At 42.2% G+C, this 14484-nt stretch overlaps 1 protein-coding gene across 2 annotated transcripts in view; it reads right to left on the bottom strand.

Moving 5' to 3' along the window:
* TNFSF13B (TNF superfamily member 13b) overlaps positions 1 to 14484 on the bottom strand; it is a 31747-nt gene extending 17263 nt beyond the window's left edge. Inside the window, exons 1-2 of one of the 2 annotated variants that reach the window (XM_070800473.1) lie at positions 13957 to 14484; positions 13770 to 13857 (exon numbers count right to left, since the gene is read on the bottom strand). In XM_070800473.1, coding sequence (XP_070656574.1) covers positions 13770 to 13857; positions 13957 to 14274 — 406 coding nt within the window. In that variant the 5' untranslated portion in view covers positions 14275 to 14484. Of the gene's footprint in view, positions 1 to 13769; positions 13861 to 13956 lie in introns of both variants that reach the window. The other variant, XM_019971703.2, reaches the window with a different exon arrangement.

Here is a 14484-nt window from a genome sequence, read left to right as displayed (position 1 = left end):
GAATACTATTTCAGAGCTTCACTGGTGGCTCGGTGGTAGAGAATCCACCTGCTGGTGCAGGAGTCATGGGTTTGATCCCTGATCTGGGAAAATCGTACATGCCCCAGAGCAACTAAGCCAGGCACCACGGCTACTGAGCCTGTGCTCCAGAGCCCGGGAATTGCAGCTACTGAGCCCACGTGCCACAACCACTGAATCCCAAGCACCCTGGAGCGCACGCTCCATAACAAGAGACACCACTGCAACGAGAAGCCCACACAGCGCAGTGGAGAGCGGCCCCCACGCGCCGCAACTGGAGAAAAGCCCACTCAGCAATGAACACCCAGCAATGAAGACTCACCGCGGTGGAGAGCGGCCCCCACGCGCCACAACTGGAGAAAAGCCCATTCAGCAATGAAGACCCAGCAATGAAGATGCAGCGCAGTGGAGAGCGGCCCCCACGCGCCGCAACTGGAGAAAAGCCCACTCAGCAATGAACACCCAGCAATGAAGACGCACCGCAGTGGAGAGCGGCCCCCATGCGCCGCAACTGGAGAAAAGCCCACTCAGCAATGAAGACCCAGCAATGAAGACGTAGCGCAGTGGAGAGCGGCCCCCACGTGCCGCAACTGGAGAAAAGCCCACTCAGCAATGAACACCCAGCAATGAAGACGCACCGCAGTGGAGAGCGGCCCCCACGCGCTGCAACTGGAGAAAAGCCCACTCAGCAATGAAGACCCAGCAATGAAGACGCAGCACAGTGGACAGCGGCCCCCATGAGCCGCAACTGGAGAAAAGCCCACTCAGCAATGAAGACCCAGCAATGAAGATGCAGCGCAGTGGAGAGTGGCCCCCACGCACCGCAACTGGAGAAAAGCCCACTCAGCAATGAAGACCCAGCAATGAAGACGCAGCACAGTGGACAGCAGCCCCCATGAGCCGCAACTGGAGAAAAGCCCACTCAGCAATGAAGACCCAGCAATGAAGATGCAGCGCAGTGGAGAGCGGCCCCCACACGCCGCAACTAGAGAAAAGCCCACTCAGCAATGAAGACCCAGCAATGAAGACGCAGCACAGTGGAGAGCGGCCCCCACTCACCACAACTAGAGAAAAGCCCATTCAGCAATGAAGACCCAGCACGGCCACAAATAAACAAACACCTTAACAAAAAGGAAACACTATCTCAACTAGCCCTCTCCTTGACCTTTTCCATGAAACGCCTGTAGTAGATTCACCTCCTCCTCAGACCGAAAGGGGTTTACCTAATGAATGATATCTGGAAACTACCAAACTAATATGAAATACCTGAACTTTAATCTCCAGAGCCTGACTAAAACTTGGCCACAGCCTACACATTGAAGAGCAAAGGTCTAGGGGACTTCCCTGGAGAAGGCAATGACACCCCACTCCAGTACTCTTGCCTGGAAAATCCCGTGGACGGAGGAGCCTGGAAGGCTGCAGTCCATGGGGTCGCCAAGAGTCGGACACGACTGAGCGACTTCACTTTCGCTTTTCACTTTCATGCATTGGAGAAGGAAATGGCAACCCACTCCAGTGTTCTTGCCTGGAGAATCCCAGGGCTGGGGCAGCCTGGTGGGCTGCCGTCTCTGGCGTCGCACAGAGTCGGACACGACTGAAGCGACTTAGCAGCAGCAGCAGCAGGGACTTCCCTGGTTGTCCAGTGGTTAAGACTCTGCCTTCCAGTGCGGAGGGTGCAGAGGTTCAATATCTGGTCGGGGCACTAAGACCCTATATGCCTTGTGACCAAAAACTCAAAACATAAAACAAAAGCAGTATTGTAGCAAATTCAGGAAAGACTTTTAAAATGGTCCATATATTTTAAAAATCTTTAAAAACCCAGTGCACGGTAGCAGAAATATAACTTTTAGAAGACAATACACAATGAAGAGAAATTTTTATTTCAGAAAACCTTCAGAAAAGAAAATGGGACATTTAAATGACAGTTTAATAGCAGGGTTTGAATTATACTCACTGAAGCCAGTGCTCTTCATTAATTTTCCTTATTCTGGAGAAAGTCACAGGGCTTTGCAAGGACACATGTTCTTGGAAATAGAACAGGACCTTGCATCCTGTCCTGGTTAGATGCCACTCAGGTTTCATCAACCCCATCAGTTCTCTTAACCTCTTCACCTTTTAACTCTTCCCATTCCCTCCTCCAGGGGATCTTCCCAATCCAAGCATCAAACCTGGGTCTTCTTCTTTTTAGGCAGACTCATTACTGTCTGAGCCACCAGGGAAATCCCTTTTTAGGACATATGGTATCTATTAACAACTTATCTCCAGTTAAGTCTTTCAGGATTTTCTTTCCAATTCGACATACAGCTGATCTTTGACCTATAGATTATTACTCACAAAAAGTGGGTCAAAAAAAGGGCAGCATTGTTTTTTTAAAATGTCCCAATGGCATAGATATCCAACCACAAGAGTTTTGAGGATGCATAGTCTAAAATAAGAAACATTAATAACAATTGTAGTATTAATTGATGGCGTTTGGTTTTCAGATGTCTTTTATACATCTTCCCTCTGCTACAGTTGAGGGGAATTATATAAGAGTTTGAGAATAGTTTATCTTTTTAACTTCTTTTTAACTAGGCAAGGCAGCAGCATACTTTAAAACCTTTTTCTAAAAAAAAAAAGAAAAAAAAAACCTTTTTCTGTCAGTGGGAGACACATATTTCTAAATATATATATGTACATGTGTATCTATATATATATTATATATCCTAATGATCTGAGAAACACAAATGATTAATCTTAAGTACAGTTTTACAGCATAAGAAAATTCACTCATAATATTAAACCATGTGAAAAATATTTCTAAAACAATACATTATATTGATGACAAAACTAGTTTACAAAAAAGAATTCCTAAAATAAGAACTTTCAGGACAGAAATCATTTAGTACTGCTCAATATTTGATATAATAAAATCCAACCAACTTTATAATTGGAATAGTGGTTGGACTGATTGAGGTTGAAAGCCACCTTTTAAAGTGTGACATCATTTAATCAGGAAAAGAGCCTTGCCAGTTCATGGAATTGCTCATATCTGATGACTCAGTGGTAAAGAATCCACTTGTCAACGCAGGAGATGCAGGTTCAATCCCTGAGTCAGGAAGATCCCCTGCAATAAGGAGATGGCAACCCACTGCCGTGTTCTTGGGAATACCAGGAAATCCCATGGACAGAGGAGCCTGGGGGGCTACAGTCTATGAGGTCACAAAGAGTCAGAGACGACTTAACAATTAAAGAACAAACAAATAGCTGTTGTACTGCATTCTGTGTTGGAATCAAACCCTTTCAAACCGGAATCCAGTTTCTTATACATTATTCCAACAAAGCTAAATCTAATAGAAACTACCATAAATCATGCAATTACTGCATATTGTGTGTGGTTCCCATGAGAAGCACCCCACATTGAACTTTTCCCATTGCACATATTCTGTCCATGTGACTGTCCGTATTCTGTCCATCTGTCCTACTCCCATAGTTCTCCTCACTCATCTCATTCAAAAAACTTCTTCCAAACTCTTCAGTCTGAATGAAATGTCCACCCTTCATTTTCTTTTATCTGTCTTCTTTCCTCTGTCTTCTTACACATTACACTGTACATGTTTTAAAAATGAGGACTCTGAAAGTGATGCCTAACATTCAGTACACGGAAGTCAGGACAAATGTAGAAATTTGATTTTTTTTTTTTTTTGACCTGCTTGCGTACTAAGTCACTTTAGTCGTGTCCAGCTTTTTGTGGCCCTTTGGACTGTAGCCCGCCAGGAGTCTGGGATTCTCCAGACAAGAATACTGGAGTGCATTGCCGTTTCCTTCTCCGTGGAATCTCCCCAACCCGCATCTATCTCTTAGTCTCCTGCATTGATAGGAGGGAGGGCTCTTAAACACTAGTGCCATCTAGGAAACCCTTTGCTTGAGTTAGTTTTGAATAAATAATCAGTGGCTGTAAAAATTTAATTAGGAAAAACCCCTTAAAAATGCACGTTGACCTAATCCTGGACATAGATTTATGAAGAAATCGAAGAAGTCATGGTTTTGGGATAAACATTTCTATCGGAGTGGGAATACAAAATTTGAAGAGTGGGAACAGGATTATAAAGTTTTATTATCAGACATAAGCAGTTTGCCTTACCAGCAAATTTTGTTAAGTTACTTATTTGTAGCTTAAGAAACAATACAAGTTGAAAGAGTTTTAAAAGAATTTCTGGAGAGCTAAATTGAGAAGTTTGTTTTTGACCTGGTATAAAACAGAAAAAAAAAATTAGGAATTTTTAATCTTGAGAGGGGCTTGCTTAACGCATTCTGTGCTTAAGAAAGATCATACATGTGTCTCTGTGTAGAATCAGTTGCTATAAAGGGAGAACGAAAGTCAAGATTCAGCTGTTGACTGGTAATAAACATAAAAACGAGGGCGATTTGGTCTAAAAAGCAATTATGTAAGTGGAGCAACCAAAACAAACTGTGAAGAAAATTTTAAAAGTTTCTGACTAATGGGTATATGTGTTTGAAGGAGAATTAAAAAATAATAATAGAAGCAGCCTCTCAATTCTGGTGAATTCAGGAAGACAGCAGCACTATAATGGCCCTGAGGAGGGAAGAAAGTGGTGCTGATTTTTAGGAGGGCCTGGAATGAAGCTGATAAAATACAGTAGAAATAAACATAACTGACAGAAGTAAAGAAATATATCTGAACGTGGCCTACATGTATATGTGCAGAAAAAGAGTCTTGGATCACCTGCACATTGTCATGCACCACTCTTAGGCTATTCCTAAGGCAACACAGGGCATGTCAGACGGTCGCCCTCTGCATAGCCTCTTAAGCACTAAGAATAAAATTGCTGTTGTTTAGTTGCCAAGTTGTGTCTGACTCTTTTGTGACCCCATGGTCTGTAGCCCTCCAGACTCTACTGTCCATGGGATTTCCTAGGCAAGAACACTGGAGTGAGTTGCCATTGCCTTCTCCAGGGGATCTTCCCAACTCAGGGATCGAAATCGCATCATCTGCACTGAGAGGTGGATTCTTCACCACTGAGCCACCAGGGAAGCCCCAAGAATAAAATAGCAAAAACAAAAAACGCTATCTTCATGTTTAATTTTGCAAATGGTCAAGTATTTCAACTTAAAGTTACCAGTTCTTTAATTGAGTCATCTTCACAGGCTATGCTTTTTCTTTCGTCATGACTTCTTTGTATTATTTTAGGATATTTCTCTTTAATAAAGAGGAATACTCAAGAGGCACTGGGCAACCTAACTTAACAGTGAAGAACATTAGCTTCATGACACAACATGCCAACAGGTCTGAAGTCAAGGAAGGTAAAACCGAAAGTAGAAACTCAGCTGACCATCTGGAGAAAGGCAGCAATAAATCGCCTAGTTGGCTGTTGAATGTTCCACTCTCCAGGGGACATTTGCACCTGGACGCCTCAGTGATCCCCAAGTTTCACACCCCCCGAACCTGTTTCTTTACCCTCGCCACTCACACTCACCTCTCACTCCTCGGTTGTCCTCTTAGTGAATTCTGAGTTGCTCAAGCAACACTAGCTTAAAGTTTCCAACTCAATAGTGGGTTCCCGGTAGGAGTGACTGACTACGTTTGGGCTGCTTCCCTGGTGGCTCAGGGGTTAAAGTGTGAGCCTCCAATGTGGGAGACCCGGGTTCGATCCCTGGGACAGGAAGATCCCCTGGAGAAGGAAATGGCAACCCACTCCAGTATTCTTGCCTGGAGAATCCCATGGACGGAGAAGCCTGGTAGGCTACAGTCCACGGGGTCGCAAAGAGTCAGACACGACTAACCGACATCACTTTCACTTTCTTTCACTTTCAAAGTGCAGACAGCGATGCCAACCTCCTGGGTTTATTAAGAGGGCAAATGATAATCATGCATCCACAGGGCCAAACCCAGAGCTTTCACATGGAACTCATCTCTACCCTTTTCTGTATGTTCCAGAATGCCTAGCTCAGAGCTTTACACAGTACGCGTTTCCTCTATTTTGAGAAAAGTCTGTTTCTCTAACTCCTCAGAAATGCGGATACTTTTTAAAAAGGAAATCCCACCACAACAAAAGAGCAGCTGACCAACACAGATCGTGTAAGTAGGACTTGACCCATAAAAAGTGCAATTAACCATTAAAATGAATATCATCCATTTTTACAGAACTATTAATGAGAATGCATCCTTCAACATTATGACTTTATTTCTAAAATACCTATGTGTGCATGTGTGCTGAGTGACCCCAAAGACTGTAGCCCACCAGGCTCCTCTGTCCATGGGACTTCCCAGGCAAGAATACCAGAGTGGGTTGCTATTTCTTCCTCCAGAGAATCTTCCCAACCCAGGAATTGAACCTGCGTCTCCTGCGTCCCCTGCATTGGATTCTTTACCCCTGCCCCACACGGGAAGCCCACGCATGTCTGAAGTTTTTTAATGATGAAAGTATAAAGAACAATTGACCTTTCTGGAATTAGATAGAAATACTTACCCTGGCCTCTCTTATATGAAATAGAGACACATCCCCTTGCCCTTCCTCACCCTTAACTCTGCTGGTTCTCTTAACCTCGCCCTAAAATGTTCACTTTTGCAATGTATTTGCCCTTTTCAAGTATTATAGTTTACTCATCAATTATGCTTATTGACCATTTTCTGTGGCTTCCCACCTCACTGCAATGTGATATCCCATGGGCAGGAAACCTTCATCTGTTTGTTCTCTGATCAATACCCAACAACCAGCACAGTGTTAGGAACCTCTGAGGTTAGGGAAGGTTGGAAGAGACACAATATCACTTCTGGCTACCCTGGTTGATCTGCTTCCTGGCTCTTCAGTTTCCCAAAACTTTAAACTTGATAAGAACAGGGTTCAGAGATGTGGTTATCAGGTCACTATTTGCATTTTAAATACTTTTGTGAAAATTGAACAGAAGCCAGCTCTTGCAACACTGAAAAGAAGTCTCTCCTTATTGAAGCAGGGGACAAGAAAAATAACACACAGGGAAGGCTCTGGTCAAAGATCACCATGACAGCAACCATCTGTTTCTGTTCTAGGAAAGAACACGCCCTTGCTGGGTAAGAGGCTGCAGCCCCATTTGGGGACAGAATGGATGGTTGAGTTACACACTGCATACTTGCAACATGCATTTTACAGCCTTGGAAGTTACAGCTGAGACCAAAATGTCGATAAAGCAAAGACTGGATGCTACAGACCCCTCAGACATCCCGTCTTTTCTTGCAAAGGAAATGGACTATGGATTTCAAGACTCAAAAAAAAAAAAAGTGTTGATATATTTCTGTTTCCCCAGGTGGCACTAACGGTAAAGAAACCACCAGCCAGTGCAGGAGGCCAAGAGATGCGGGTTCGGTCAGGAGGACCCCCTGGAGGAGGAAATGGCAACCCACACCAGCATTCTTGCCTGAAGAATCCCATGGACAGAGAAGCCTGGTGGGCTACAGTCCAGGGGGGTCACAAAGAGTCGGACACGACTAAAGTGACTTAGCATGTACACTTATGTTTAACAATAGAAATGTTTACCCCAGGGAAATATTTAAGTTACCATATTAGGCATTAATTTATGTGTATTAAGGAGGTAGAGGTGGCTCAGTGGTAAAGATTTCATGTGCCAATGTTGGAGATGCAGACTTGATTCCTGGGTCAAGAAGATCCCCTAGAGGAGGAAATGGCAACCCACTCCAGTGTTCTTGCCTGGAAGACCCTATGGACAGAGGAGCCTGGTGCACTACATTTCATTGGGTTGCAAAGAGTCAGACATGACTGGGCATGCACGCACTCATATTTATTATATTCAAAACTCTGATTTTTAAAAAAAAATCAAATGCATTGTGGTGTCCTGGATGGCTCCTGGAACATAAAAAGACGTTAGGGGAAAAGCTGGTTAAATTCAAATAAAGTCAGGGCTTCTCTGGTGGCTCAGACAGTAAAGAATCTGCTTACAGTGTAGGAGACCCACGTGCAATATCTGAATTGGCAAGATCCCCTGGAGGAGGGCATGGCAACCCACTCCAGTTTTCTTGCCTGGAGAATCCCATGGACAGAGGAGCCTGGTGGGCTACAGTTCATGGGGTCGCAAAGAGTCGGACATGACTGAGCAACTAACACTTCCAGGAGTTTAGTTAAATCCATGTTGGTCTCTGTGTTGTGACAAAGGCACGAAGGTAACATAAGATGCTAACTTCGGAGGAAACTGGATGGGGTCATAAGGGAACTCACTGAACTGTTATTGTAACTTTTCTGTAATTCTAAAATAATTCCAAAAAGTCTATTTTAAAAATGCAGAAATATAAAGTAGAATGGTCTGAATCTTACAGGAAATATTTACAAGATAAAATATGAGCAATTCTTTTTCTGCTCTTGTTTTTACTTTCTTTAAAATGCTCATGCTTTCACCACTATTTTTGTTATTAAAATTGAGACAAGTATAATAAATATTAATAAAAATAATTTTTGTCTTTCCAAAATCTGAAACACATGGGTTTCCGATAACTTTTAAATTCCCCACTGAACAAGGGAGAAAGCAAAAGGTCACCTCATTTTATTAGTGAACTGTTAGAGTTGAGTAGAAATGCATTTGGAAGAATTCACTTTCTTGATGGACTCTCAAGCTGATTATCTTTAGGTTCTTATGAAGAGAATCACAGCTAAGTTCAGGTTCAACACATGGATCACTGTGACTCCATCACTAAAGAAATATTTATGCATAAGATCTTCGAAGCTGTGTCACTTTAGGGTTGTTTTTTTTTTTTTTAATTGGGACTATCTCCAAACACACTTATGGGCTGAAAAGTGAATTTTTGGCTATTGTAAGCCATTTGGCAATTTTACTCCTGGATTTCCCCACATTTCTGTTTGTTAGATTACAATCAGAAATTCTTATGAAACCTAGGAAACTTGCTAAGACGTTCATCTGAAACACAACATAGTTAAGAAAAGCAAAACTGGAGCCCTAGCACCAAATTCTAGAATTAAGTGGCAGCAGTGCTTTTACTCCTGGGTGGGGTGGGGGTGTCTGCAAGGAGTGCCAACTGGGTGTGCAGGCTGATGGGGGTGCTGCTCTTCATGTGCTGACGTGCAGTTCGTGAATTTCACTGACTTGAAGATACATGCTCTTTTCTGAGTATGTAAAGAATACGTCAATTAAAATTAAAAAAAAAATTAACTACATAAATTAACAATGCATGAAATTGTAGTTAAAGAAGTTGCTGAATAGGGGAGCTTCTCCGGCTTTTCAATGAACCCAAATACTGCCTCTGCCTGGGGTAGCGAGCGAGTCTGAGGGAAGGGGTTTCCGGACCACACCCCTGGGACTTGAGTCTTCTAATCATGCTCATTTTTTGGTTAAGCAGTTCTTTAAAAGGTCAAGTTAAAAAAATTTCATAAGAGGGCCTTTGATCAAAACTTGACAAATGAAGAAATATGGGAAAATCCCTTCCCCGCCCCCCCGCAGAATGATGTCACTTGGTGCTGGGTGCTCAGTCACTCAGTTGTGTCCAATCCTTTTTCGACCCTTTGGACTGTAGCCTGCCAGCTTCCTCTGTCCATGGGATTTTTCAGGCAAGAATATTGGAGTGGGTTGCCATTTCCTTTTCCAGGGGATCGTCCCAGCCCAGGGATTGAACCTGCGTCTCCTGTGCCCCCTACGTTGCAGGTAGATTCTTTACGGCTGAGCCATGGGGGAAGCAAAATGATCCCAAATCATTCCTAAATCATTCTATCTTATTTGATATTGAGCCCCAAATTGATTCATACCTGTTCATGGAATACCTACAGGGTGCAAGGGTCATGATGACTATACAATAGGAGAAATGGGACCAGACCACAGAAGTCTGTACCGTTTAGTTGTACAGATAGTCTACACACAAATGAAAAGAACCTTCCTAGGTGATCTGTGATGAGTATCAGATACTGAAAGAACTAGCCCACAACATACTGGAATTTACTTACAAATTGAATATATACCCAATAAAATTGAGATGCCTGCTGAAATCTGGGTTGGATTTATAGGAAAATAAGAATGGGTAACATTCTGATATATTACTTAACCATATTTAGCTGTGAAACTTTTGAGCATGGTTATAAAATGATGACAAAACTGACGTTGAGAAAGCAGAATATTCTAGGAAAAATCTAGAAGAATATTATAATTCTGTTAATTATAAATCCCCTAAGTGTCCTAAGTGTCCTGGTGTGGCTTAAAAATAAGTGTGAGGTCAAATACTATACATCATTTACTTGAAAACTCTGTATTTTTTTAAACAGTTTAACAAGCAATTTGAAAATGCCAAGGCTCCAAAGTAACAGTAACATTTTTTAATTAATCATGAAAGAATAGTGAAACCTATATAAGGAAAACTGCCTTATTGTGGAATTTAAAATTCTATATTTAATATAGATATTAAAAATTCTTGAATAGATAAATTCAAAACGTGAAAATTCATTTTTCCTCAGTTACAGGCTTTATAAAACTCCAATAAAATGCATCTAAACATACATAGATGACTAATAAGTGAAATGAAAACTAACATTTTAACACTAGAAGGGATAACCTAAGGCTTCTGAGTTTTACTTAAAATAAGTCACAACTAGAATGGAAACAAAAACCAAAGAAAGTTCCATAGATTCAAACTGCATAGAATCTTCTCAATTCCAAAAGAAGGACCTCACCAAACGGAAAACAGAGAAAAATCATGGAGCTTCATACAAACTTCTTGGTATATACATAAACAAATTTTACAGTAGTGCTAAACAAAACGACATTTTTCCTGCGTGAAAGGATGAAACAACATTCAAGTCAATTTTACTGACGAGATTTGCTGATAATAACCGTCATTGAGTTTCTTATCTCTAAATTTTTCCTCTGGGATCTATGAATGCTATACGTATATGTAGAGAGAGACAGAGAGATATATATGTGACTAAGTACTGCATATGTAACTAAGTATACAGTGTATATACTGTACACATATACATAATATATACAAAATATGCAGTATCTACTGTAATGTACACAGTGTACATACACAAATATAATACATATATATGCTACATTAAACTTTTATAAAAATCTGAGATAAACCATGATATTGATAATAGTGATTACATCTGTGCTATGGAAACTGGGTGGATTCTTATTCGTTGGTTAGAATTTTCTGCTATTCTCCAAATTTTCTAAAAACTGAAAGTTATTTGGAGAAAAATTTTTGTGAGTATATCATTTTTGGATGCCTTAGAAACACAAATATGGAAAAACATTCACATGGGATGAAATTTTAAAATATTAATGTATTAATAGAACATATTTTGGGGAAGTGGGACTTAGGGAGTTATTCATTTCTTACTCAGTTTTTTCCTTCTTAAATCTGCTGTAATGAGTCTATATCCTCTTGGAATGGGAGAGCTAGGGTTTATTTTTAATAATAAATTTACAGGTAGGAGTACTAGCAGACAAGGTTGAAGGAGAATGAGGCATTCTCACTCTACTAGATATTGAAGCTCATTTTATTACAAAATTCCTTAAAATATTTATTGCAGACAAATAGGATAATAAATCAATGAAAAAAAGCAGTCTCAAAATAGATTCAACTATATATGAGGAACTCAATATAATATAGTAAGTGTTTCAATGCAAATGAATTAAAAAGAATCATCTAATTAATTTGGTTTAGATATTTAGCAACACTTTGGAAGGAAAAAGTAAAAGAAAGGAGAAGTTAAGGCTAGTATAACATGATTCACCAAAATAAACTCCAGGACTAATGGATTTAATACCAACTACAACACTAAATTACTAGAAAAAAGTCAAAATGGCAGAAAAAATAGCAAACTACTTTAAGAGATTATGGATAAGTGTGTATTTTAACTTTGATATCTTAGAGAAAAATTTTAAAAAGGGTATCACATTAAAATATACAGATGCAAGATCTCTCTACAAGTTCTAAAAAGCAGCAAAATATTGTGAAAACATTTACATCAAAATTTTGATAAACAAGATGCCTAATACAGAGTTTATTCAAAATTATTTTTAAAATAGGACAGATGAGTAAGGGAAGTTATAAATAAAAATTAGTAGAGGATAAAATTAGAAGCTATCAAAATATGCAAAAAGAAGATAATTCTTATTTGTAAGCAAGCCACAAATTAAATTTGAGGCACTATTTTTCAACTACTGAGCTAGCCAAAATATATCTTTAAAGGTAAAACGTGTAAGGATGTGAAGAACTTGTACACTGCATTTCTGTTGCATTCATTTATAATTCATTTGGAAAACAATATTGCAACAGATAGCAAGGGTGATAAAGACATTCACCCTCTTTGGCTCAGACATTCTATCTACGGAATTTATATTGAGTATATGCATCAAACTCCTCAGAAACAAAGAGATTTGCACAAAAATTTTGACATGTTCCATTCTACCAAAAAAATTGGAAATGATCATGATAATTATAAGATAATAAATTAATATATGTGAGAATTACTTAGAAATAAGGAAAAAGCTTATTGTGCAGTAAGTCAACACAAAAATATACCACAGTATATGTGCCGTATTTTTTAATTACGCAGAAAATATGGATGACAAAATGCAAAATATGAAAATAAGGATATTAGAGTATAGTAAAAATATGAGGGTTTTCCAGTTTTAAAATGTGTAAACCCAGATGTTTCTGACAACCGGCATGGGGATATGATAAGCAGATACAAAATGTTTTGCTGTATAAAACTAAAGAGGAATTTTTTCTATGAATAAGGCATTTAGTGAAAAAATAAGTTTACAGAAGGAGCATCGTGTGTGTGTGTGTGTGTGTGTGTGTCAGAGAGAGAGAGAGGCAGAACACCTAATCTGTCTCTCAAGCACTCTCCTGCAAAGTGCAAATACAGGTAAATAATTACACCTGATCAGTTTGCCTCATAGTCACCACTAAGGTTAAAGGAAACAGGAGACGCGACAACACCTCTCCCCCAGACAAGCCTGCCTGGCACATTCTAGGGGCTCAAAAAATGCTCCTGCAATATAAAAGGGAAACAGCACAAAGGGTTTATTAAATTACAATATTAGTAATGCAATGCAAATTCTCTTTTCCATCCTTGACATGAAGGAACTGGAGCTGAAAGTTTGGGGTGTCCCCCCCTCCCAAATCTGAGATGTCTGTGGAGCAGGTAGAAATCACTAAAGAACTATTCCAGGAGATTATAAACCTGCGGAGCTCCTGGAGGAGCATTATAATAAGCAAAAGCATTAAAATCTCTGTGCCCCAGTGTGTAAAATAGGCTTCTTCTTAAAAAGGGAAGAAATCAAATAGAGCACCAACGTGCACCTGCCTGGTCTCCACGTGGTTTCGCAGCAGCTACGCCCCTCGGAGATGCGGTCTGCCCCTCGTATGGACCAAACCTCATTCCAGACTAGCTCCTGGAGCTCCCCGCCCCTCCCCCGCGCCCGAGGACTGCCAGACGGTGCTCCTGACGTGGGCGCGAGCTCTCTCTTTGAGGGGAGAGGTGAGCCCCTCTCCCCTCTTCTGTGCTCCAAGCGCCGCCGCACAGACGGATGCCCCCGAAACGTGCTCCCAGGAGGACAGTACACGCGGTCAGCCCAGGACGCTGGCCAGGGCTTGGCTCCGCCCTGGGGGGCACACAGGCTTGGGATGCCTTTTCCAGCCTCCGGCTTCTGTTCAGCGCCCCTCTCCCAAGCAGGATGCTCTCCTCCTCACCTGGGCCCTGGAGCCCGGACCCCTGGGCGCTTCTGTTCCCCCGCAAACGTACCTGTTTCTTCTGCCTCCTGCAGGGCACGCTTACTCCTGCCGCTCTGGCTGGAATTGCTTTCTCCCGGAGCTGGGGGTGCAAAGATCCGCTGCTAAGAGAAAAGCCCCACCACGTTACTGCCGGGGCGTCGGGGTCTGGGGGTGGGGGGGGCTGCGGCGGGGGGCGGCGGCTACTGCGGCACACTCACTTTCAGGGCAGGGGTGACGCCGGGAGCCTCCCGCGGGGCCGCGGCTCCGGCCTGGGGGGCGCCCGGCCGCCCCCGCAGCTCCGCCCGCAGGCTGCCCAGCTCCGCTTGCAGGGACGCCACCCAGCAGAAAGCCAGCACCGTGAGGCAGCTGGACGAGGCGGCGAGCAGCAGGGTCACGGCCAGCAGCTTTCCATCTTTGGAGCACCGGCCGGAGGGGCTTTCCTCCTGGGGCAGGACGGAGCCTCCCTCCTTCAGTTTCATTTCTTCTCTGGTCTGAGGGCAAGAAAGGCGGGACTGCTCCCCGGTGGAGTCATCCATTTCCCTCCTTGAACTTTGCAGGTTGGGGCCCCTAGCCTGAGTGACCACAGAGAATGGATCATTTCCTGTTATCTGGGTTTGTTGATGTCCCACATTGACTACACGGCCCAGCCCGGCTGCGCTCGCCCTGAGGCGAGTTCTCCTGAATTTTCTCCTCTCTTCCGCGGCTGCATCTCTTGCCCCAACTGTAGGCTAGGTCTTCCTGGCATT

This window comes from Bos indicus, chromosome 12, assembly GCF_029378745.1.
Source record: "Bos indicus isolate NIAB-ARS_2022 breed Sahiwal x Tharparkar chromosome 12, NIAB-ARS_B.indTharparkar_mat_pri_1.0, whole genome shotgun sequence".
In the NCBI taxonomy this organism is placed as follows: Eukaryota; Metazoa; Chordata; class Mammalia; order Artiodactyla; family Bovidae; genus Bos; species Bos indicus.
The sequence above is the reverse complement of the archived record's forward strand: the minus strand, read 5'-3'. Positions and strand labels throughout refer to the sequence as shown.